Source organism: Vidua macroura, chromosome 11, assembly GCF_024509145.1.
Source record: "Vidua macroura isolate BioBank_ID:100142 chromosome 11, ASM2450914v1, whole genome shotgun sequence".
Taxonomy (NCBI): Eukaryota; Metazoa; Chordata; class Aves; order Passeriformes; family Viduidae; genus Vidua; species Vidua macroura.
The window spans coordinates 16,920,994-16,948,033 of NC_071581.1; the positions used below are offsets into that span (position 1 = coordinate 16,920,994).

General features: G+C 37.3%; 1 protein-coding gene across 3 annotated transcripts in view; it reads left to right on the forward strand.

The window, feature by feature from the left end:
* Nucleotides 1-27,040, forward strand: part of WWOX (WW domain containing oxidoreductase) — a 484,520-nt gene that overhangs the window by 84,632 nt on the left and 372,848 nt on the right. For all 3 annotated transcript variants that reach the window (XM_053986992.1, XM_053986991.1, XM_053986990.1), the window contains exons 6-7: nucleotides 12,345-12,433; nucleotides 25,316-25,501. In XM_053986992.1, the coding sequence (XP_053842967.1) occupies nucleotides 12,345-12,433; nucleotides 25,316-25,501 (275 nt within the window). The remainder of the gene's footprint in view (nucleotides 1-12,344; nucleotides 12,434-25,315; nucleotides 25,502-27,040) is intronic.

Below are 27,040 nucleotides of genomic sequence, written 5' to 3' on the forward strand. Positions count from 1 at the left end.
CAGAGTATTGGCATCTTTAAGCAAAACCTTTTCCTTATTGCAGGAAAGAAAATCCAGTATCTCACGGTCTTGCAGGTCAGAACAACATTATTAGAGTCAGAACAGGATTTTATACAGATGGATAAAAAAGTTTCCCATCTACTAATCCAGAAATCTCAAACTCAACTAATTTTATGATGTCAAGGCAAGAAATATGTTTTGGTGTTTCTGTTTTGAATTCTTGCCTCCCATTCAGGTTACTGACTGTGTGTCAGTGACCCACAGTGATCTAACCAAGGTAGCTACAACATCACATTGTGGATTCAACTAAATTCTAGGAGACAGCCTGAGCATCACAGAATGTGAAATTTATGCTGGTGAAGAGGGAGTATGGATCAGCAACACATCGATTTTAGCCAAGAATCAAATCAGCAGTAAGATCAGAGAAGGAGCACTGTGGTTTCATCCAGACTCTGATCCACTTCATCATTCTACTCCCCAATGCATGAGAACCCCTCCAACTGCTGGAGAGGTGAGGAAACAGATTTACTATAAAAAACAATGACAGAAGAAGTTGGAAATGCTTTCTTTTCTTTTTCCTGTAGATTATGAGATGTAAAAGTTATGAAAATGATATGTATGTATGGGAAGATCTTATTTATATTCCACAAGAGTAACAGTTGTTCCAATATAATGGCAGCCCCCCTTTATTCCTCAGCATCATGCATTTTCATTTTGTGATGTATTATCTGGCCTTTTGGTGTAACTACACATTTAGATCCTATTGAATAGAATTTATGTGTTGCCTTGTGGAAAACTTGTTTCATAATTCATTAATTATTTACTATTACTTGACCTTACAATACATGAAAAAACCTATCTCATAACTGTAATTTCAATTCTCTCTAGTGTGAAATCAATCACATTCCACATCTTTTATATTATTTAAAATGTGAATCATGACATTTTCCTGTGGATTTGTCCCAGGTTACCGAGAACTTTCAAACCTGAGTGTGTAGGAAATGTGCAGGCTGTCCCCTGCAGACCTGGGCCAAGTCCTGGTTGCATTGCAAACACTGCAAAACCATTTGCAGTGGGTGAGCTCTCCCTTCTCCTCTGGGACTGGAACTGGGGCTGGTGAAGACCAGGAGTATTTTATAAAGATCTACTTCACAGGATTTCCGTTTGCTTTGTGTGCAAGTAATATTTAGATAAGGACATAGCTTTTAACTTGTACCTCCCTCTTCCTACAACCCAAATTGTGCCAATAATGTTACCAAACAAGCTTGATGTGTGCAGTTTCCAGTGCTGGGGAGAGCTCCTGGACAGCTGGGTAATGCTGAGTCCACTTCTGGTATTTGTGTAGCCTGTACTGTATGAGGAAGGTGAGGGGTGTTGTGTTTAAATTAAAGTTCAGGAACATTTGGGGAATGTTGTGGGCAGCAGCCTGGTGCACTCAGGAAAGTGATGGAAGTTCTGTTAGTGATAGTGAGATACATCTTCTGATTTCTTTGACAGTAATTTCTGAAAATACATGAGCAGATAAAAGGAGTAATCACTTATGCACTTGAGATTTGGAGGTTACTTTTTTCCTGAGAATCTGCAAGAGAAGTAGTATCAAAACCAAGAATTTTTAAACTATATTTTAAGCAGGAGATACATTTGTGGAACAAATTACATTTGTACTTCAGTGTGCATGAGCACAGAAGAGTAAGATTTCTGTCCTTGACAAAAAATCTTGCCTCTTATTATTAATTGCTCCTCCTTTTGCCTGTATGCCCGTATTTTTTTGCTCTATGAGACAGTTTATCAACAAAATATGCCTTTACTCCATTTTTCTTTCAGTAGTTAAATGCCAAATGTTCTAAGTTCTAAAACATGTCCAGATTGCTAGATTGTATCTTGTGCAAACCCTGACTATTTTAGAAACATATCTATAATCATGTTAAACAAAAGCCATTCCAGCTATTCATGTATATGCATTTATGAATCTCAGATGTAATTGATAGTATTTAATTTTACTTAAGCAACAAAGGCTTTGTAAGTATAGTTTTTCCTGATACCTGAGCAGAGTTAGGAAAAAATTCAGAGTACATGTAATATTACACAAGGAAATAAAGTCAATTTTCTTGAAATATACAGTAGGGTATATAAACGGACTTGGGGAAAAAATAGTAGAATGAAAAGTCTAATGCTATTTTCCTAAGCCACATTTGCTAAATGCAGACTTTTGCAAGGTCAGCAGTTATACTGGAGCTGGGGAGAAATGGCTTCAGTGGCTTTAACTTTACCAGTGCCCTTGATGAGGTGCAGAGTTGTCAGTATTCTCGTAAAATTCCTCAGTGATGGCTTCTTCTGTTCTCTTTATTTCCTTAAGTGAACATCTGTCTAATTGTTCACCTCCATTGCTTTAGTGCTTTCCTCATGCTTTCTCTGTTTCCAGACAATAAACTTTATTTTCTTCATAAGAATTCAGTCTACGCAAGGGTATTAGGCAGCTTGTTTGCACCTTTTAATTTCTGGAAGTTTTCCAGAAGGGCTTTTTGCTGTAGTTCCAATGGGTTCATCAGTGAATCATGTAACATAATGCAGCATTGTGTTTGGGTTTTTATCCGTTACCTTCTGTTTATAAACATCTGCTTGGAAATTTTCCTTTTGAATTTTTTTTTAATATGTTTTACATTTTTGCATGTGGCATATGGGTAAGATACACAGTACCTGCTATTTTTTCAGGTGTTCAGGTAGGTACAGACAGTATTTACCTTAACATTTGGGAAAAGCCTAAACTACTTGCTTAAACCCCAACATTTCAAGGTAGAATATGTGCTGGTTATTTAGCTGTGTAACAATATCTGTTAAATTAAAAGCAATTTAATAATTGAATGACTACATTAAAATTTGGCATTAACACTTCTGGTTGCAGGATTGCAGAAGGCATCTGAAAAGTCTCTCTGTCCAGTAGAGAGAGACTTGCTCCCAAACTTAGCATGCTGCTTCTCTTGTGTTCAGCTCTTTGTTTTCAGGGATTGTTCCTCCTTTAGAAAGGGGAAAGGCAGTGGGGGTCTTTGGAGGGTTTTTTTAAAATTATTTTTTTCCTCTTATCTGTAAAGTATTTGTATTAATCTCTCACACCTATTCTTCAGGCAAATATTTAAAGCTGGAAGTAGGTGATTGTTGTGCTTTGCCTGCTGCTTTATTTGCTGTCCTGGCACCACTTCCTTGTTTTTTATGTATAAATACCTGTGCAAATATAATTTTTAAGGCATATTCTTCATCTTTCTGACCATATTTTTCATACACAAGTTGTATTTAGGAAACAAATGTTGTAGTAAGTTTAATGATGAGAGACTGTCCACTCTCTCTCTGTATTGCTGCATGAGACAATTATTTTCGGGATTACTTTTGTTATCTTGAGATCAAAATTTTATCAGAAAATTAATGTATATTTAGTAAATGAAAATTTCAAAGCTTTTTATGTTACTGATCGTTAAGAATAAGACACTTGATTGTGAACTTTTTTCACGTTTACACTAAAGCCATTTTAAACTTCCTTAATTATTAGAACAATGGGACGTGGCCTTCTGACCCCTCCTGTCTGGGGCTGCCCCATTGTGCATCTGTAAAATACATGGGCTGGACTTTGATCTCAGCTTTTCAGACAACCTTGGAATTACCTTACCTATTTAATGATGTGTTTGGTTTTATGATTCCTGAGATGGGCCACGTTTGCACTCAAATTTAATTTCAGCCTTTCTGTTTATTTTGTTCATGTTTTCTTTGTCACATCATATTTCTTTAGAAGGAAAGTAGAGAAAAGCTTCCTCCTTTAGTGACTACAGGTCAGGTGGCAGAAGGACAGGTTTCCATATTCTGGTACTGATATTTTCCTGTGCATGCAGAACGACTTCATATTTTTGTTCAAGTCTATATTGTGTATATTGAGTGTATACTAAGAAGCTGATCCTATCAACCCTTGTACAAGAAATCTTTACTAATGTGATTCAGTCCTTTTATTTCACTTTCTAAAATTACATACATATCAATGTGACCATTTTCAATGCATCTCTTAGCTTGGAAATGTGAACAGCTGGGGAAACAAAAGAGTTTGTGTATGTGTTTATTTCTTTGAGCATACTGTTCTGTAAGTTATCAATGTTATATTGTTTAAATCTAGGAAATTGTAAGCATGAACTGCCAATTAAAATGGCTTAAGTAGCTAATTATTCAGTTCTTTCATATCTTTGTCTCATATATTTATTTCTACTTACATTGAAGCATCCTGACATTATTCATGAATACAGAAGTGATGACTTTTAACCATATTGATATTTTTTTTTCCTAATATTAAGAGTGGGGGGAAAGGACTGTACCTTAAATCCCTTGGCAAGCTTTGCCATCCTCCCAAACAGCTGCAGTGCATTTGTAAACCTGCAGACGTCACTATTCTGCCAATTAATTGCGCTGCACGAGCTGTTCCACCGTGCTCTGACCGCATCGAGAACCCACATTGCTCCATCTCGCAATTACAGCACTTGGTTTTTGATCTGAAACAATTTCATCGGATTTATTTCAATATTGTTACTTCATTGTCAACGTTCCACTAGAGGAAAGAGTATGCTTTCCTTTCTAGCTTGTAGGAGCCATGTCCTAAGAATTGTCTTTAATTATTAGTTTTTTTTGTTTGAATACAGATTTATGAACTACTTATTTTGTGTCATTTAACGTACCATATTTAAGCAACATTTTTCAATCTGAACACAGCTTCCAGGAGGGCAAGCTGCCCAGAACATCAGTGATCTCACAGTTATTACTTTGTGTCATATATAATCTTCTTTTTTCCTGCAACAAATAAATCTTTGGGCCTCCCTGCAAAAAACATTTGTGGTTACAGTATAATAAAAATAAACCGTTTGTCGTGACTGCAGCTGACATTTATCAGCCTATTTGTGGGTGCTCTTTCTCTCTCTGTATAATACGGAACATAATTTGTCACTTTGTAAATACATTCCAGCCTAAATCCCTGCCAGCATCTGTTAGTGTTTGAAGGATTAATGCACTGCACAGTGCATGTCTGCACTTTCAGGCAACAACGTAGCTTATGGTTATGGATCATGAGAGAACAGGGAAAAAGGGTTCATTTTGTATTTACTTAAACATTGTTGCCCTTTTGACCATCATGCTTTTCTCCTCTTGTTTGTCGTCTGGAGTGGGGATGCCGCCCTCCCTTCCCTCTGTGACAACTGTGTGAAGTCCTGCTGGAAGTTTTGTACACCACTGTGTGTGGAGCTGTACATATAAGATAACACTTCTTTAATTTTATGGGTAATTAACAATGGTAATAATCTATTGCAATAGGGCTGTTACTGGTTTAGTCCATTTAGAAATTCTTCTTTTTCCCCCAGCTTCTGCCATTTCCAACAAATCCATTGCCCTGTTGCCTCCTTCTCACCAACCCATAAACTGGGTTTATTTAATCTTAAAAACTTCAAATAGAGGGAGTTTTTAAAAGGAAAAAAGCCTGTAGCTTCTAAATTATCCCGATGCTGTTTGCCTTGTTGCTCTCTTTGAAAATGCATTCTGCTATCACTTGGAATGGTGCAGAATGAAAGGAATTGAAAGCATCTGAATAGGAGGCTCTCCACAGCTGAGATTCTGTTACATGTTCCCAGGCTCCCTTGATCATTCTCTAAACAAGGAGATTTGTTTATTAGAATGGTAAACCATACACATGATGTTATATATTGCCAAGATTATTTGAGATTCCCCAAGATAAATTCAAATGAGCTTTACAGGAATGGGTGTTTGGAGACGGAAAGAAGTGATCTATATCCAGGGAAACAAAAGAAAAAAAAAATCCAGCTAAAAGTATGTTCCCAAGTAATTACCCACAGTTCATGTGCATTAAGAGCTAAACAAATTCCTATTGCCAAAATCTACAGTAGATTTTCATTTAAATACATGTAATTTCTTGTTATTGAAGCAAATGTGTCCTGTGTGCAATGGAACCATGTGCATCCAGAGAAAATCAGGGCATTTGGAGCCTACTAAATGAAGTATTCTGAAATTATACTTCAGCAGTTTTTGTATGTTTTTTTTTCTCTCTGGTTATGTAATAAATAATTTTTAAAATATCTTTAGGAGAATGACTTCTTTTGCTCTTTCTAAGCATGATTTAGGATTGCTGGGGCATAGTTTACTTAACTGAAGATATTAGTTTCTTAAAGAAATGCAGATGTTTTCCCTTTTTCCTTTATAATTATCTTCAGAAGATAAGAAAGTCCAAATTTATAGAGATACTGATCTAAGAGTTAACTAATGTAAAGATTATGAAATAACATTATTGCTTATTGTAGTGGTAAATGGTATTTATTACAGAAGATTTATTAAAAAAGGATATTAAAATCTGAAAAATGAAGCAACCACAGAGAAACGAATGTTTAGACATTTACTAATAGAAAGAGATAAAGTTCTAAAACTATTGGGAAATTTAAAATGGTGATTGCATGATAAGTCAAATATACAATCTGTACCTATAGACTTGAGTCCCATTTTTGTATTTGGATTTTAAATTATAGGTAAATAAAGTATTTGGATAAAGGAAAAATAGTATTGTGAACAGTGATTTGTTTAAATGTGAGGACCAAATGCCAGGTTGGTGTATGCCATCCTCAGAAGCTGAACTCCTTCCTGTCAGGCCATCTTTATCACTTTTCCACATCTCTCACCTTCAGAATTTCAGGCTTTTTGGCTCAGAATTTCAGGCAATTGCAACTTTTAGGCAATTTTTTTGCATGACAATCCTACAACAGCTTGAGGGCTTCAGGTTTTTCTGAAGAGGCCTCTAAGTTGTAGATGATGCCAAAAAGATAAACATTATTCTCTGCCAAACATCCAGAATTGTTCTGGAGAAGGGATAGAGACAAAGAAAACAATGGTACTAATAATTTATTCTTAATGATAAAATGTTGGTCCAAGGCTGATCAGTAATCTGAGCAGTTTGCAGGCTCACACTGACCCATTAAATCTTGATCTGTGTGCTGTCCTCTTGACTTGGATGAAGACAACCTCGGCAGGAGTTCCATTTTTTGTGAAAATCAGGAAGATCTAGTTACTTAAGCAGGAAGAACCAGGCTTTACAAATGAATTTTTGGGAGAGGTCGCACACAGCATCAGACTATGATAGGATTGAGCAAGAAGAATAATGGAAAAATTTACACCACTAAATTACAACCAAAATGCAGGTAAAACAAAGACATCAGGAAATAGTGAAACCAAGTATTACTAAATATTTTTTTTTTTTCTAATGGAAGGATGGAAATCCTTTTCATCTCTGCTTTTCATGAAGAATCAAGTTAGTCCCAGCTGTTTCCTTGTACATCTCATAAATGGGTTAGTAAAATGGTTAAGATTTGGGAAATTGATTTGTGTTGTTTAAATAAAGTTAGTGGAAATTTGAAAGTACTGCACAAATACTGCTGATGTTGGGGAGAGGAGGAAGGGGAGGAAACTAGAAAAATGAGTCTAAAAATGTTCCCCCACAAGGTCTTCTAAGGATTTTTATTGATGAATCCCAAAGGTAGCAGAAGAACACATTATTGGAGCATCTACCAGAGATGCTAGATTGCTCTAAAAGCAGGGGGATGAATCCATCCCCATCAACTCCAGGGAGCTGCAGAGCATTCAGAGCACACAACCAGCTGAAGCTGCCATTGCATAAATACAGTTTTGCATGAAGTACCAAATGTTGACTACATTAGGGACAATAATATTTGCAGTCCTAATCCTGAGTGAAAGCCTTTTTCCCCATTAGGTACACCCATAAATAGTGCATGGCACTGGCTATTGACTGTCATAAGCTATGTGTCAAATTGTCAGATGTGCTTCTAAAACATCCCCTGCTCCATCCTCAACGTGGAAATATGAGTTTATGTGGGCATTGCTTGTCATATGCTGAGATTTGGTTATTTGTTTACCTATTTTCAGATAATTCCACAAATTTTTCTTCAGCTTTGATGTAAAATTCTTCTTTTTCCCCAAGATTTTCTTTCTCTGACAGCCTGTCAGAACTATCTGCATTCCAAGATGTTGTCATGAAGATTTTTCTGAATTAAATTATACCACTTTTTACCAATTGATTGTACTTTCAGTTCCTCAAAGTCAGATATTCCTGTTGTTGTGCCAAGTATTCAGTTTTGAGTTAAGGACTTTTAAACATTGAAGATGTACACACACTATTTTCTGAGAGGAAAATTATACAGTAAATTATGTAGTGTCCACTCCGGTACATTTTAAGTAGGCCCTCACAAAATGACTTGTACTTACATAAGATACAAAGGCTACAGCATATTTATTAAGACTCTTCAACTCTGTATGAAACTGGAGCAGTCAGAAGTAATGGTGTCTGCTGAAAGATTCTTTATCATATGAATTTACTTTTAGTCATCTATTATTTATTTCAGCTATTTTATATGCCATTATAATAAATATTATGACAGAGAAAGCTTTTATGCTTCAACTTATTGTACTGCTCTTCACTTCCTTGCAATCCTTCAGGAAAATGTAGCTATGCTTTACCTATATTTAACGTAAATCATCACTTACATTTGAATGAAAAATTCACTATGAAAAAAAGCTCCTTCTTCAATACCAAGACACAAATGCACAATCATGTTTACTGCCAAACTACTCTACCATGCAGTGTTCATTTTTAAACAATTTTTAGGCTGTAAAGTGAATGCATTGCATATAGTGAAATAGCTGGCTTTCTGGGGGTTTTCACTTTTGTGTTACTTTCTGGCTCAATAAGCATTTTTCTAGCATGAGTGCAAAGTATAGCCAATTGCACTTAAGCATTTTTAATATTTTTGCTCCAGTAGGGAGCAGCTTACATACAAAACTGAATAAGCTGTTTTCTGCAGTTGTATAGAGTAATGAAACTTACCTGGAAATACTGATGAAAGGCTTTTAGAACTGAGTGTGAAACATGAAATACAAGATAATATTTTTCTTTGGACTTTTCAAAGTGTTATTATGTTGGGTTTAGAAGAGGACTTGTTTGGAACTGGGGATTGATTTGCCTTTGTCTGTTTCTTCAAAGGCACCACGTTGATGCCTGGACATTGTTAGCCTTGAACTGCTCGTTGGGCTTAATGAAATACAGAAACCCCCATCCCAAACTCAAACCTCCCAGCTGGTTCTGGCTGACCTGGACTTCACAGGGCTCAGCAGGCAGCAGAGGTGTCCCCTCCCCTCGTGTCTGTTCTCCTTTGGCCACTTTGCAGAGCTGGTCTGGCTCTAGTCCTGAAGGGGTTTTGGATGCAGGTGGGACATTTGTCCTGGGTATCTGCAGCAAGGATAGCAGTTCATTTTGCACAGCTTTTCAATGGCACCATGTCCTGTGGTTCAGAAAAGAGCTCTTTAAATTATTTTACACTCATTTCAGTATCTACTTTCTTCTTAAATGATGTAATTGAAAATAAAGTAGTGGAGGGAACATTACTACCTTTTGTCAATTTAATTTTCAAAATTCTGGAGTTTCCTGCCTTAGTGTGTTGATTTGATGATGGCAGTTTAAAGGCTGTCTCCTGTATTTGGGAAGGTGGCAAGTCTCATTTAAGGTTTCACAACATAAAATGAGGCATAATTCAGTACTAAAAACATGTGAAGTGAAGTAGTGAGAGACATCAGCATAATATAATTATGGCACATTAGATCAGGATTTGCAGCACACCATTACCAATCAGTTCTGACTGCAGAGAACAATTACAGTTAAGATGCCTTTTAGCAAAAATGATTTTTAGTTTTATTTTTTATTAAAACCCCCTATGCTCTTGTATACATATCACAATGTGACACCTAGGCTTCTAGGGGAAGAGGGAAAACATTATAAGAGAGGTAATCCTGAGCTACTGTAAGAAAACAAACATAAAACCTTCTACTTATCATTTAATGGAGATATTCTTACATTATACATACCTTGCAAGTATATTGCCTTATTCATAGGTTTTTAAAAAGAGGTATTGTGATATAAGTAACGGTGGAAAATTTGGAATAAAATGAATTGATACTAAAGGCTTAGTGTTTCACAGTCTCAAACTGTAGTAGGAATTGGTGGTCTGCAGAAAACCTCTGGGGTGAGAGGTGCTGGATTCTCAGTTGATGGGAGAATCTGAAACAAAAAAAAGTTGGGGAACTTGCCTAAACTCATGGTACATTCAAGTGATTTCTTCCCCTCTTGTGCTTGGAGAAAACACTCACATCTGTCTTCTTGAGAGCCTTCAGATGCTGAGCTGTCAGGTTCTGAGTGCTTTGGATGTCCCATGCTCCAGTTTTTCCTGTGAGGAAAACAGAGTAAATGCATTTGTCTGTGCTCAGTATGTGCCTTCTGTGCCTATGAAGGAAACACTGGCTGCAACCATCAAGGTTTTAAACGGCAAAAGCAGGAAGAAGTTGGAAAAAATATTAAGATTTTTAAATTTCTGATTTTTATGTTTTCAATATATTAATCCCCAAATCAGGCCAATCTGAGTCTGCTTACCTTCTATTTCAGAAGGTATTTTGGAGGCTTCATACTTTCTTTTTTTCTTTTGGACTTGAAGTACAGACACCTCTTTTCTGTTCCTGGAATCAGTAGCAGAAGCCAAGAGGAAAAGCGTTACCTGAGTGATGTTGCATGACTTGAATCCTTGTCCCCAAGAGGACAGTAGCTGACAGCTTATGGTCTAGTCTGTTGAACTACTTGATTATTATGTTTTTTGACCCCCTTATATCCCTGTATTTGTATCATTCTTGTCCTTTTACCCTTGGGAGAGACAGGAGAATGTTTCAGCTGAGGAAAGCAGAGGCAAAGTAAACCCAACTATGCACATGACTTCTGTAGTGAGTAAACAACTTTGAACTGCACAGCTGAAGAGAAACTGTTCTGGAGTTCTATTGCATAATGCAAGGCAGCATCATCTTTCTCAAGTCTCTAACCATCAAAGAGAAGAAAATATTTACCCAGTGGGGCAGAATGAATTCCAGAATGATGTGCATCTTGTGGGGGTAAAAAACTCTTTGTAGCAAAGTTTGGTTTAGCATTTTCCAACTCCATCAATTGATACTTCCTATGGAAATTGAACCTGTTGAAATTTTAGTTGTGTTTATTTTGCTGTCCTGATAAGTCTGGCTGGAATGGGACAAGAGGAATTGGAGTGATATTCTGTTTAAACCAAACCTGTGAAGTTTGGCAGAATGGGTACTAGCAAAATGGAAAACAGGCATAAGGGAGAAAAGTGCCTGATGTAATTAATTGGGGAGATCAGATGGATCACTCGAGCTTGGGAGACAATGGGACAGTCTTCCTGGATTCCTTCTGTGCTGACTTGTGTGCTGCTGTCCTTTCATTCCTCCAGCAATGCTCATGGTATAACCTTGTAATCCCAGCAGATCCCTGGTGCAACCACCAGCTACTTGGTTCTGTGATGACTTTAGTGTTGTGATGAAAATAGGTGCACATCTTTTGGTTCATTTTGTTCTGAGATGTGGAGTTTCAAAATACCTGGAAACAGGGATCTTAAAGCTGAAAATTGTGTTTTGGGATAGTGTGTCCTCTCCTAGGTGAAAAGTTTACTTTAGGTATATACAGAATTTCTTTTGAAGACACAGAATGGTTTGGGTTGGACATTAAAGCCCAACTTGTTCTGACCCCCTGCCATGGGCAGGGACACCTTCCGCTATCCCAGGTTGCTCCAAGCCCCGTCCAGCCTGGCCTTGGACACTTCCAGGGATGGGGAGTCCACAACTTCTCTGGGCATTTATAATATGTCCTGGTAAACTCTTACTGTATAAAACACTGTGTAGACTGATCTGTTATTTTCTGTAGTCATATTTTTACTGTCCTTTATATCACCAACTATGAAAAATAGATTTTTTTGGATTAATATGTGCAATCTCAAGGTAGCTGTTTTTTATAGAGTATTTGCCAGTTTTTTTTTTTTTTTCCCTAATGGTATGGTTCCAAAAAATAGCATATATTGAGAATAGCACTTACTCTACTTTTTATTTCATGAGTTACATAAGTTTCACCATCAAAATCAAAGCAAAAAGATACCTATTAACCTTAACACTGACTTGAGTCTATTCATTGCATTATATAAAGCTGTGCATTACATAGTGTATGTTTTTAGCAGAATCGCCAAATCACAAATGCTGCTTTTGGCACTAAATGTTGTGCTCATCCATCCCTTTTGATGATTTGTATTCACTCTGGGGTTATAATGTTAAACAAGGGAATCAGACAAATTTCATAACACATTTACTGTAATGTGATACTGTGAACTGAGCTTGCTGTTATTTATCCTTTTTTATATTTTCTCTTGTTCCAGCATAAAGCCAAGGTAGAGGCAATGACCTTAGACCTTGCTTCTCTTCAGAGTGTGCAGCACTTTGCTGAAGCATTCAAATCCAAGAATCTGTAAGTACTCAGAAAATTAGATGTAATAATTTCTTGTTATTTTAATGTCTTTATCAGCTGAGCACAGTTGGCAGAATCACCATAGTTGGATGGATCACCAACTGCAGTGAGTGAATAATCTTTTCACAGGAATTTTTTTCAATTTAAATTAAAGATCATTTGTTTTCATACAAAAAAAAAAAAAAATACAGATCTCCTATTTTTTGAAATGCAGCCCTGTGGCTGTTGAAAAAGACCAAAGCTGAATTGCATGAAGACAGCTCAGGCAACTGTTAACAGTTTTGCAATGGTTTGGAAGAGGTCAGGGTTGAACAATTAGTGCACTGCTTGTCTTTGTTTTCTAACCTTCTCTCCCTCCTTTTCCTTTTTAAAGCTTTAAAAAAATATTGCCCTATGAGCCAGAGAGCTCAGTTTTCCAGACCTGTATGTGGAATAGCCTGTAATAAAAAAATAGAAAAAGGGGAGAGGTTGTGATAATGACATCACTTAACAATAGACAAATTTATATGAAGATAACTAGATTAGATTTCAAGTGGTTTAATTTAGCTTGAACAGAGCAATGAATATCTGAATTGAAGAAATTATTTGAAAGCTTTTAAGTTCCAAGTGTTGACAATAAATTCCACACTTTGTGCTTTTATCCACAGTTGAACCATTGATTATTGTGAGTATTCAAACTTAGCTATTTTCTGAAAGTATTTCTGTAACTTGATATGCATCTTACTATTCTTCTCAAGAGAATATGACCTCTTAGCTTTGAAAATACATTGTTGTAGAGAAAATATATAACAAAGAGTGTTTTTTTTTTCACTTTTGAAACACTGCCAAAGCTAAATCTCACATGGATAGACAAATGACATTTTAGTATTATAGATTCAAAGAATTGTCAAAACTGACTTCTAACAGAAGTTTCTTTACTGCCAAAATCCTTGGTATCAATATTTTCTTATCATGTCATCTTCATATATTAAAATTTCTTGAAAGACAAATCCTTGCAGTATTGCTGCTTTAGTACTAACTTGGTTTTGTGGTGTGAGAGCAGTAAATGTTTTGATGTAGAATCTTCATGCTTTTAATATGCTACATTTCTTTAAATGTGTGGTGCAGTGGAAAGTCAAAACCACCCTTCTTCGAAATGCAACTCTTAACCTGATTTGTGTGTTGTAGCTCATACCATGGTTGTCCTAGCTAGTCCATTAGGTATGCATATTTATAAATCCTTGGAAGTGAACAGGCTTAAATCAATTTTTGCCAGAGAACTTAGAAAATGAGAAGATCTAGAATCAGTAAAACCTGTTTTGTTTTTGTTGGCATACCCCATTCTACCAGTGTAGGTCTGTTAAGCTACATTGTCAGTGATGGACAGGCTTTACTAATGTTTCACTCTCATTTTATTTGGAAAATAATTTAGTAATGGACAGCATCTAAAGCCTCTGCCTTCAGGCCTTTCTGTCTTAAATGTGCTCAGATGTGCCTGTGTCTGGCAGGACTCATCCAAGCATTATGTGGAAGTCTATGTTCTGTATCTGTTGTGCGACTTCTGAGGTTTTGACCAAAATGAATTTCCAGTTGTATTTTGTTTAAAGTCTGGGGCTGGATGGAAACCAGACCCCACACACTGCCTGTAGCACTACATCTTTTATCTGATGCAGATACAGAAGAGTCACCTTACAGTCACCTGCACTGGAGGGTGGACTGGAAGACCTACCAGGTCTTTCTGGCCTCTGATTTTTTTTGTGATTTAACTATGTCTGGGTAAGTCTGGAAAAGCAGTTATGTGGCAGAGGCATCTTCTTGCTGCAGTGGTGGCTGATGCGTTTTCCAGCCCTGGTGAGCACTAATGACCTTTGTCTGTCTCCTCCTTGGTTGGTTTTGCTGCAGTGTCCAGAGGCTTTTGTCACGTCAGGGACTCCTCTGCACCCATGGCTTTATGAGCAACTGCAAGGAATCTTACAGGCTCCGGTGACAGACTGAGCATTGTTCTTTATGCTTGGGCCAGTCTTGTCAGATGGCAGCCAAAATTTCTGAAATATCCTGTAGGAGAAGCACATTGTGCTGGAGTCCCCCTTTTCCCATGAGGGACCTGTCACTCCTGTTAATGAGCATAGGAAATTCCTTAACAGAAGTTTTTCTTTCTCTTACAGATTTCTCAACAATAAAGCAGGTAGGAAAAGCAAATAAAGTGGTGTGAAAAGTGTGTAAAGTGTTTTTTTCTTTTTTCTTTTTTTTTTTTCTTTCCAAACAAAACTGTCATTTCAGTTCTGAGCTGTATAGATCTTGGTTCCTGGGAAAAGCTACAATACTTCTGAAATGTCAAGGAGAAATTTTGTATGAGCACACACATTTCAATAAAGACCTGCATTTTATTTCTCACAGCATTTAATGTGAAGAGGCCTTTAGTATTCAGTGTTGAACATCTTAAACTTCTCTGTGCAAGTAGTGATATTCTCTGTTTAGTTTCTCCAGTGCAGTGTTGGTTTCTGGGACACTGGTATTTTCCAGAACCTTGGTCTTGGTGACACGTGACCTAATAACTGAAAATTTCTAAAACAGATAATATATAGGCATGGCTTCTGAAATTCTGCTTTTCTGACACACTTTGTGGCTCTAGGTGCTATTTTTGGTCCACAGATGTAGGAGTGTGCTGATAGTCCCATCAGAGCCTGGGACCCTGTTCTTCCCTGGCTGATAGCAATTGGAAAATAGTCTTGAAGAACAGATGAAAAAACTAAAATGGAAAAACTCCAGAAAAAGGATCCCTAAATGTTATTGAGTTGAAACCTCTTGCAGCTGGGGAAGCTGGGGGTGTTTGTATTGCAGAGAGCAGAGGGGAAATTGCTGAAACTGTGAATCTCTTGCCTTAATCAAATAAGTTGTAGAGAAAAAAAAAAAAAAAAAAAAGCCTTCTTGAATGTGCTTGGGAATCTGAGAGATTGTGGAAGCCACGTGTAGAATGAAGAAATGTCATCCTCTGCTCAGCAGGAATTTAACAGGGCTGGTTGCATACAGAAAACAAATGATGTAACAGAGGGAGCCTTGAGAAAAACATAAATAATAAACGGGAGGAAAGAGTTACTCTGAAAAGAAATATTTAATAGGAATTGAAATAGTACTTTAAAGGCTAAGGCTAAGAAGCCTTCCTTGTCTGAAAGTAAAAGTCAGATGATTCATCTATAAATTATCATACTTCTGAGATTTGGTAGAAATCTTTTATTCCTACATGGATTTGTTAGGTGTTGCAGACTTGCCCACAGATAAAATCTGAGCTCTGAATATATAAACACTGGTAAATTATGCCATATTCCTATAAATATATTCTGGAAAATCCTTCCTCCTCTCAGGAAAAAAAGCGAGTTTTTTTGTTTGCATTATCTATACTCTTGAGTTGATACAGCTGTTTCTCTTTCTGAGACTTTTTTATCCATGCAGAAGGGTTTTGCTGATTATTTTAGATCGTGCAGTTCTGTGATTGCTGCACTCAAACTTTCTCTAGGAGCAGGACAGTGCCCTCCAGTATTTTGTGGTCTCACAGTTAGAAGGATTCGGTGGGCAAAATAAGGTAAAAACCTAAATTGGCTGGATCTCCCGAAGTCAACTCTGGGAGAAGACAGAATAAAACAATATTGCTGTTTAATATTTAATCTAGCATTGTAGCACAACCTGAACACAGTGTGACTAATGCATAAAATGGATGTCCAATAAAAAATAGTCCTCAAGGATTTCTAGCACAAATTTTTTTGGAGAAAGCAGCCATCTTTTAAGATTTAGTATTTCTGGCTTGTTTTCTGCAGAGACATTCCCCACTGGATATTTCCACCAGGAGTGAATGAGCTCCATCTTCCTTCCTTGTGAAGACAGTGCCAACATTAGGATGAGAATGGGAAAAGAGATCTCAGTGCACCTAAATGGTTGGATTTGTTCAAGTTGCTTCTTTTATATGTATCAAGTCTTTCTCCTTTCTGGTTTCCAGCTCAGGCAGTTCATTGAATGCCTCTGTTATGGAAAGTCAAATAAATGATCTGTTTATAATAATATTCTGGGCTAAGATGGATTTGGCATGAGCTGATTTTTGTGCAGCTGGCAGAGGCAGACCAAACAATCTTTCATATTAGTGTTTTGGAACTAAGAAACACTGAGTTGAATCTGCTATTCATTGAGTGGGCATGATGTGAGGAATTATGGTTGGTATTAATCCCCCTTACAGATAAAATGACAGCCCTCCTGTAATTGTACAGAACACAGCATTGAAATTCAGTCTGGGTGAGTGGTGGATGGTTCAGGGTCTGTAGAACTGGTGTTTGTGTAGGAGTGTAGACTTGTGGATGTGGCACCTTGGTTTCTATTTCTCCGTTTGATCATCCCATACTTGGCTGAAATCTGCATACTTAACTGGGGGACAGCACTGATGTTTTCAGTTCTAAAACTTCCAAGGTGGGACCTGTTGCCAATATTTACAGCCACGGTGTCCTGGCATTTGCCCCGACCTCATCGTACGAACACTTCCATGATCAAAAGAGCAGGAAGGAGTGAGCAGTAAAGTTATAGATGAAATTTTATGTGCATTTGTACTTTTCAGTGGTGCATGGTGCCACTTGGTTTGAATTAAAGTTATCTGCTGCCAAACAGTAAGGCTTTAATTTAATGTTCTCAGAGTTTGGGAGAAAAAAGCTGAAGTCATCCTGAAAAATCTTGAATTATTCCAGACATGAAACAATGTTTGCCTATAGCTACTGCTTAGAATTTTCTGAATTGGTAGGAGCAATTCACAATTATGCAAGACTTCCAGATGTAGATCTTCACTGCAGTTACTTTCCTATACAAGATTTTTTTTTTTTTTTTTTTTTTTTTTTTTTTTTTTTTTTTGTGGTAAGAATTGGCATATGCTAACAGTATATTCACTAATGATGTGTGTAGAAATATGGAAAAGACAGCAGTTATGAATTATGGTTCTCCATTTGGAAGTTCAGTCTTTTCTTATTTTCCTAACCAGACCCAAAATGGAGTGGGCCAGATTTTCAGCTGGCTTCCTTAGCTGAGGCCCCAAACTCTGTAACTGCATTCATTTTTCATGCTGCAGGCAGAAGTGTGCTGAAACCTTGCAGGTGCAATTAAGATTTTGGAGCCTGATGAAAAGTCAATCCAGAATGTGATTTTTTTGCATTTCCATATATTATAACTGACATATTGCAGGTGTTTTTTTAATTCCAATTGAATGAAAATTAAATCATAGATACTGTGTGATAAATTCTATACCTGAGAATACATATGTAAAAAGGGTATCTGCTTCAGAAGTTGGTACAAATATAACTTAAAAGATCTGGAAAAAATGAATCTATGATTCAGATAAATTATCAGTGATACCATTATGCCAATATATTTAATGGTTCTGTAGTTGATGTGTCTCTATCAGAGTTGACTGTTGCCACTGCTTATTGCCTTTCCAAACCTGAACTTTTTTTTTATCACTGTACAACTCTGGTAACTCTTTGCCATTAATAGAATTACTTTCTGTTAATTAAAACTAGTGACAGTTGAGATTTTACATTTGTTTTCTCAGCTTAGAGTATGGTTGGCATCCTGGCAGTGCCACCGAGGCAGAAACTTCTGGACAACATTGTGCATTTTGAGAGATCAAAAATACCCACATTGAATTAAGGAACATGCATAGTTCAGAAGTTACTGTTGCAGATAGCACATATCTTAAATTTAAATAAGATCAAAGGCTGACTACATTTGAAACATACATAATAATATTAGGGTAAAACTTTTTTTTTTTTTCTCTTTGTGGTGATGCTGTGCCTTACTAAAGCCTAGGGATTGGTTTTCTGCATAAATAGTTTTTCTTTTTCTTCTTTCTTCTGTTTTTAAGCTCTTGTACACAATTACCCCTTTGTGGTAGCATGTGTCAAATCATGTGGATCCAAAAACTATTTCCAGTACTTTATAAATGAAAAATTAAAAATCCCAGAATCTTAAGTCCTTCCCCCTTTTCCTGGAGGCAGAGATCCTGATGTTTTCATCAGATCACCTTTCCTTTCATATGCTTTATCATGGAAATACCTTTTCCCTCAGAATATTTCTTTTTGTTTTAAGTAAAGTTCATATTACTTCACCATAACTTTACACACAGTTGCATCTACAAAAATTATGAAGTGTTATTACACATTACTAATAAAAAGATTTTGTTTGGTCTTTGTTACTTAGTTTTGTGACTGTAAGTGTGCTGTCCAAAATTTCCAAACCTGCCACTTGTCTTTGAACACTTTGCACTCACGTCACTCTGCCCTAAAGAAGAAACCTTGAAAACCCTCCAGGGACTTTCTGCTCCCTGGTTGTTCTGGTACCCATTTTCAGCCATGTCTGTGCCTAAATCTAGGGTGAGTCTAAGATTGCTTGGGGCTCTGTTTTCCTAAAAAATTTCCACAAGATGTACCAGCTGTGAAAGCTGTTTTGAGCATCTAAATAAATAAAATATGTATGATTAATATGATTAATATCTGATTAAAACATATTCTGTCACAAATATACCAAGGATCTTTGAGCACGATGGCTTAATGAGTTTTGAGAAGCTCTGTGTGTTTAATTGATGTTGCCTTCTAAAAATTCTGAATTATAAGGCCAGAGTATTTAATTATATATACATTAAAATATATTTAGTCTAGTTAAATGCTTTCTAGGGGAGATAATTAAAACACAGAAGGCAGAGTCTTCTACTACTTGGGTAGGGAATCCTCACTGCTGGCCTGACACTGGCCATGGATCTTAGAATCCAAAAATTTGTGTAATAGACTGAAAAAGTTGTATTTCTTTATTAGCTGTTCCCCAAAATCCCAGAGGTTGTCAAAGTACATTAATTTCCATCACAGCACGGAATCTTTCAGGTCTGAATGGCAGCACACAGCTGCTCTAAGGCTGTGTGTGAGTTCTGTTACAGCTCTATAATCTCTGGGCAAAACAGTGAAGAATCATTGGCAAGTAAAATTCTCAAAATCCAAGAGGTGTTTTATTCTTTGAATGATCAACTGTGGCCCCAAAAACATTTTCTAAGGATTTAGCTGTTTTCAAGTGATAATATTATAAGTATGTAATAAATGTAGTAATTGGCTTTTTTTTTTTTGGTGAGTTATAGCTTTCTTTTTCTAACAAGTCCTTATTGTGTGCAAACAAAATCTGTATATTTAGAAGTACATGCAGAAACAAAAAAATCATTCCATGGTTATTACAAAAATGAATATCTCTTTAGGTCTGGTTTATGCTTGCTTGTGACTGCACGTGAATGTGTGTAAATAATGATTTGCTGCCAGAGTTTGAAAAAGATGCACTTTGAAGCAGCAAGTATCATTAGGTGGGCTGCTGAATGAAAATTACCAGATTCTGGATATTTTCATTGCTGCTGTGTCTTATTAATTTCTGAAGGTGCAGGATGATGTGGGGTTATTTTGGTAGTTGTCCCCTCATTGTATATGTAAGAAAAAATAATAAAGGGAAAACCATGACTAATGGGTGTTTTCTGTTTAGCTCCAAATCAGTTGAGACCTCTGTTCCTTCTCCAAACATTTATGAAATTGTACACTGAAGATTCTAGAGAGGTAATGAGTAATGATTGAGGGATGGTTGACCTCTGTGGCAGTATGCAGATGATGTATTAGGGAGGCACAGGAGCAGCTGCTCATAGTAATTCCCATGGATGTGTTATGAAGGAAGAATCAGAACAGTTTCAGTCCACTCCCATTAATCTCTTAGAAGTGGGGCAAAAGTATTTGCTGATCAACAGTGTCAAATCCTGCAAAGAAATCCAGTAGGATGAATTGCAGAGAATTTTCCTTGCTTCTAGCAGGAGGTCATCCACCAGGGCTCTAAGTCCTGTGTTAGAGGCTTGCCTTAAAATGAAGCCTGTCTGACAAGGATCCACATTTTTGTCATCTGGCAGTTGGCAATAAGGGTATTTTTGCTGACCTTTTAGCCAATATTTTTAGAAAAAGGGAAGTTAGACATTAAGCATTTATTTCTGAAATTCATTGAGTTAAGCAGTGCTTTTTTTTTTTTTTTTTGTTGTTTTTCTTTTACATTGAACCAGTAAACATTTAAATATTTTTGTGTATCAGTATTAGATTATACATGGTTCTGAGTTCTGCTGCTGTCTGAACCCTGACTTAGTGATTTTTGTGTTGCTTGGTTTCCTGTCAGTACTGCCTGTAAAACCGAGGGAGATTTCTGGAGATGATTGTTTAATTTACCCATTTTCTGGAGAGCCATAAGCTTCTTTTGCCTGTTGGATATTCCCTTTGTGTATCTAGGCATTCCCTCATGGAAAGAAGTACAACTTTCTTACTTTCAGAGAAAGCAACCTGGGTGTTCAGGGTTATGGGGTGGAAAAGTTTGGTGGGCTGTGACTTTGCTTCTTTGTGGAAGAGAAGTCACAGCTCTGCCTTCTTTACTGGCCGTGACAGAGGTCTACAGTTGCTTATGGGACTTTGGGGATATGGTGAGGCCTTTTCTGTTGAATTTCTGTGTAATTCCAAACAGTGTGAACTTTTCAAATCGCTTGAGAAGTGCCCCAGATGGTGTGACATTCTGCTTCATGGGAAGATTTGAAAGTATTCCCTGTGCATAGTCTCTGGTTAACTATTTCATTGCGTTTGAAATGGGAGAACACCAAAGCCAAGAACTCTGTTGACATTTTGGTGGTGTTTGTTTAACCTCCTAGTGCACAGGCTACATTTGTTGAAAAATATTATTCTTACCTTTGCAAATCATCAGTAATTAATTCCCTTGGAAATATCTACTGCTGCACATAGCCAGCTTGGGAGGCTGCTGACAGATCACAGTTTTACATCAGGTGCTAACAAATTGATTATTAAATTTCATAACTAACTGATTTATAGCAACAATTTAATTTCTGTATCTCTCTAATGTATTCACTTACTGTATTTCCAAATAGTGCAGAGGAGCTGGATTGCTTAGTTGCTCCTAATGGTGAATTGTGCACAGCATGTGAGATCTGAATGACTTCCCCAGTGCAAAGGTTAGTGAAGTATCACAGGCTTTGTGAAGTGCACAGAATATCAGCTGCATTTCAGCTCAGGTGTAAGGTTGTCCTGGCTGATTCTATATGCTTTTAAACTTCCACTAAGTTGTAGGTACACTTACCAGCATGGTGAGGCTTTTCTGGGGTTGCTGGGTACCCTGCAGTTGGAGCAAGTTGTTCCTGAGTCTCAAGAAGCAGTGGCTACCTGAAATAACGGGGCAGATCAGGTCCCAGTGCCCACCTAAATGGCACTGGTAGCCCACATTAGCTGCCTTGGTGGGATGTAAGTCACTGCCTGAAGACATTTTAAGGAGACATAGAGGCAAATTTTCATAACACTCTGCAGGGTCCTAGCTGTAGTGTTCCCAAAAATATCTCATGGGTGTCATGGTTAGAGGGAGCACTTGGTCATGTTGATACCAGGAGTAAACACTATGGAAAATTTATTTTGCTGCTGACATCCTTTGTTGGCCTTAGCTGTGCCTTTGATGTAGAATTAGAAACTATTTCAAAGCGAGGGGGGATTTTTTTTTTTTCCTTGGGCTCAGGAGAAAGCCTCACGCAGATTGCAGCAATGTTTTTAATGAACTTGTGAAATCAAGGTCATAGTTCTGCTATCACTTGAAAATACTCCTGTCATAAAGCAAAGCTGCAGTGCCAGATGTGTGGTGTGAATTGTCACGTATCTTAAAAATTTTGTCCCTGCATAATGATACGTTCAGTGACACAGAGCTGTGCACCACTGAGATTAGAATCTGTCATCTGTGGCTGAAATTCATAACTGCACAGTGGCTGTTACCCAGGTAATCTCATTCATTTCCTGGTGTGCAAATGGCCGGGTCACAAAAACTTAGATGACAATTTTCAGTAATTGGACCTTTGTTAGCAGTCTGACGAGAGACACCGATAGCTTAATGGACGTGGATCCAAATCTGAGAGGTGGCTTTTTTCTGAGCTGAAATGAAGCACAACATCAGTGTCTATTCATACAACCCTTTAGGTTTCTTTTCTGTGGAGTTATCTAGGAAAAAAATCCTTTTGTATTTAGTATCTAGTACTAATTAAAAATAAAGGCATTCTAAAAGGCGATCTGATACAAACTTTTCACTATGATAACTGTTCAAAATGTTTTTGTATTTATTTTTCTATTTCTTCACAGATTTTTTGCAATAAAATATTGTAAATAATGTTAATTTTACAGTCTCTTAAATCTGATTTACTTTTGCTTCGAAAAAATGGGAAATGGGCTTTGAAAAATACAAATCTCATAAAATGGTCTGAAGCATAATTTTATTTCTTTTATAAAATCCAGTTAAATGACCTAAAAATTTAAAAATGGCTAAACTTCATCATTTTATAGTTCTAGAATCTTCTTTTAAAATAATTGAACTGACAGATTTAAGTATAGAGTGTGTATTTCCCTTCTGGTAGTTACTGTGTAATTATTAATAATTAAGGATACTACAGTTTGGATAGGTAGAATATATTAATCCTTTCTGTCTGTGATATGTTACTTCCTAGTGCATGTAACAATTATCAAATAGAATGATGATCTTTTTAAAAGTGTCATATTTGTTTTGGAGGGAGTGGTGATGGTATTCTTGGTATTGCTGCTGCATTCATGTGCTGCAGTTCTTATACAGGAGGCTCTTATACCAAAAATTGCATCTGTGTTGGAGAAAGTTGTTCCTTTTTTCCCAGCAGATGTACAAATCTGTAAATTAATTCTTGCTGGAGCTTTTCATAAAGTCTCATAAGAGGTGATGAATCATCCAAAGTTCCATGTCCTCTCAAGCTTCAAGCAGCTTTGTTTTCCTCTTGGCAGATGCATCTCAAAAGAGGCAAAATGAACTCTGGTTTAAATCATTTTGATTAAAAGTGCCTCAAAAGATCTGTTACCTTCTAAAGAACATGATCCTGCACAACTCAGTGAATATCCTGCTTGTGCTGTGTTGAGGGAGGCTGCAAAGATCAAAGAGCTGCCTTTTTTTTTTGCCATTTGGTTTGAACAGAAAGAACTTTGCCTTTGTAAGGACAGTCCCTGTTTATCTTCAGTTTCTTCTGTGGGTGCAGTATGTCTGCACAGATATTCTGTATGGGTGTCACTGCCCAAAAGGAAAATCAGAAACCCGGCACTTGAGACACTGAGCTCTCAGAGTGCACAGATGTTTCACTCTGCTTCTGGAGCTTTTGGTTAAAATTTTCCAAGTAGGCAAAGGAACAGATAATAGATTGTTAACTTCTTATTGAAGCACACTACACTGGCAACTTCCCAATAGGCTGGAAGTCTAAATTTATTTTAATAAGAAAATATAGCCTACTCTTTATGCCCATCCTTCTGCATTTCTTTCAGTATTCAGCTAAGGTGTGTTTGATTCACCCTGAAATGTCTTTTTGAAAACTGAGCTATCAAAATCTGGTGCTTTGAAACATGCCTGAAGGAATATAATTACTTAGGTTTGTTTGACAACCTGGGACTTCATGTTTCACATTATTTTCCAGAATTCCTTCTGCAAATGCTTGGAGTTGTAGTATACATGTCCTTCAGTCATGTGGGGAAAGGTTCTGAATCTGTGTCTGTGTGTGTAGGGCTGTGAGGAGGCACTTGAGAAGGACAGAGAGCAAGCAGTTATTTTTCCTAATTGTGCTCCATTTATTACCTTCAGAATTAGAATTTTTGTTGTGTGTTGATTTTGTCTCATGGGATTGCAGAAAAGACATAATAGGATGGAATAGGCTAAACAAATGTGACAGATCTTAATATTCTGGTGTTAGGACATCACAAGTGTTAGTGCAGGAATTTTTGGCTGTCATTATTTTGTGTGACTTTTCCAAATTTAATATGCCAGGGTGAGGGATGCCAGCTGCAGGTTCTCCAACCTGAGGTCCTCAGCTCAGGTAGAGCTTGCTGAGGTCTGCTGCGTCAGGCTCTGACTCAAGGGCAAGAACACACTGCCAGTGCCAAGGTTTGCTCAGAGATGATGCAATCTAGCAAATGCAGATCCATCTGAGGTCCGAGCACCAGAGACTTTGCTGTGTTTCGTAAGGGTTTGGAAGAAGACAAGAAAGAACAGAAAGGGCGCTTGTCCTTGGCCTTGCTGTGGAGGTTGGGAAGGCTGCAAGGTGCAGTATCTTGAGATTACACTGGAGACCTCAAGGAATTTGAAGTTTTCTGGACCTGTTTTTTGAATGAGAGAGGTATGTGCCAGCCTAGGTTCTTTTCTAGCTTAGTTTGGTAGAATATTACCCTTTCATTTCAAGTTCCTTTATCATGCCATTTCTATTTAAACTGGGTTAGGTGAGTTCAGTGAGGAAGGATTCTGTCTCAATGATCTCGTATTGTGTTCTGATTTTTCACCAAAGAATGCAGCTTCTGGAAAATGTTTTTATTTTTCCATCTCAGTCTTGCATTTTTTACAGCTACTTCATCAGCTGCCGGAGTATAAAATGTGTACATGTGCCCTTTTACATTGTGTCTTTATTTCTTAGTCACTTGTCCCCTACCAATTGTGCAGGTGTCATGTACCCCATACAAGAAAGTGGTAGGAGTTGCTCCAGGAAAAGTTTATTTTCTAAATGCTCCAGATGGAGAAAGTTTCCCAATCGTCAGTTGTGAAAGCAGTGATGGTGCTGTGTTGCATTTTGCCTTTTATTCTGTACCCTTTCTCCAAGGGTGTGTCACTATGGGACTCAACTGGACCCTGAGTGGGGCTGCTGGAACCACCTGGAGTCAATCAGCTCCTTCCCACAGAAACCAGCCAGCCAAGTCCCTCACAGCAGCACCCTGTTCACAGAGGGGTGTAATTACACTTATTTAATTGAGATTTCTTTGTCCTTTCTTTTGATTTTCTCAGGCCCCTCCACATCCTGATCTGCAATGCTGCTGTGTTTGGTGCTCCCTGGTCCTTGACAGAGGATGGCCTGGAGTCCACCTTCCAGGTGAACCACCTGGGACATTTCTACCTTGTCCAGCTTCTGGAAGATGCTTTACGCCAGTCATCTCCTGCCAGGGTTGTTGTGGTGTCCTCTGAGTCCCACAGGTTGGTGAACGTTAACTTTGGTTTTGCTGGAATCCTTAATCCTTAGAGCATGAAACAGTTTGGGCAGAACCAGAGAAGTTTCTGAAAATGAAGGTCCTTGCTCTCAAGCATTTGCCGTTGAATAATCTTTTTAAAAATAGAAGCATTACTAATGCCTGTGGATGTTTCTGGATTTGGCTCTGTTGCTGGATAAAGCATGTTCTAGTTTTATAACAGTATGTAGATTTTTTTTGATCATTCTTTGTGTGAATGCAGATTTTCGCTGCGTTTCAGACCACTCATTGATTTTGTGAGGAGATGGAATAATAATTGATTAAATCTGAATGGCATGACCTATATTGATTTGTCATTCAACAACTTCAACATCTTAGCAAAAAGAATGTGCAGATATTTTAGCAGGAGAAACAATGCAATTAAAAACTGCTAGATGAAATCCAGTTGTTTTATAATGAGAAATTAGGGAATTCAATGCAGACATTAGCTGTATAATTGTAATATGGGAAGTAGTGTAGTTAATACATATTACAAATCTGGCTATGCCTCTTTTGGTAAATTTTTTTAATTAAAATGTTAGATGCTCATCTATTCTACTGCCAGAAAAAGTGCAGTTGCTAAAAAAGATGTTGATGAGTTTTGCCTTATTTCAGATGTGCTTGTGTTTTTGTGTTAATAACTGAAAATATGGTTTTGATTTAAATAACGTTCCTTGTGCAAAATGAATGCCCCAGTTCTGAATTTTACTGGGCACCAACCACTTACTCCTTGCTGATTTATTTCAAGGACTGCAGGATCAAGCCTATAACATCCAGCTTTAAACATTACTGTTGATTTCTATTTCACTTTTGGTCCTGTGCAGCAGCTCTAGCAAACTAAAAGGAAGAATGTGAGAGTGCCTTTTTTTTTTTTTTTTTCCCTGTCTTCATATTTTGAAATGTTTTAGTGACCCAGAATGAAGCTTATTTTTTTTAATCATGTTTCCATAAAATGTAACCCCAGGGACCTGGTAGAGAGAGACCAGCCAAGGGTCGGGCTGAAACCTTTATCACTTCCAAACACAGGGGCTTATGGTATAAATGACACACTGCAGATAGATTTACTTTTACCATTTTAAATTTATGATGGCTGAAATGAAAGGAAGCAATAGAAAATGCCAGTAATAATCCTCCCCACTGTTAAAAGACATGAAATGTCTAGTAATTAGGTGGTAACAAAATCTGGACATCCTTATCTTTGCAAATCACACCAGGTTTGTGAAAGCAAGTAGCAGAGTCCTGTTAGGAGTGAGGGCAGCTACTGCAGGGCAGGCGAGATAGCTCTAGAAATAAATCTGCCAACTCCAATCACTTGCCAGATGTGGAGGGCACAATGGGATATGTATAAATGAGCTGTTATTTAATGGGAGATTATGTTGAATTGTCAGCTGCTTGTTCTCCCATGTAAGTTTGTATCTCTGATAGTATTTTAAATGACATCTTTGTTTTTCACTGCATTAAGTGCTGTGTGTAACTAGGGCTCTCATCTCTCGACATCTTTATCTCT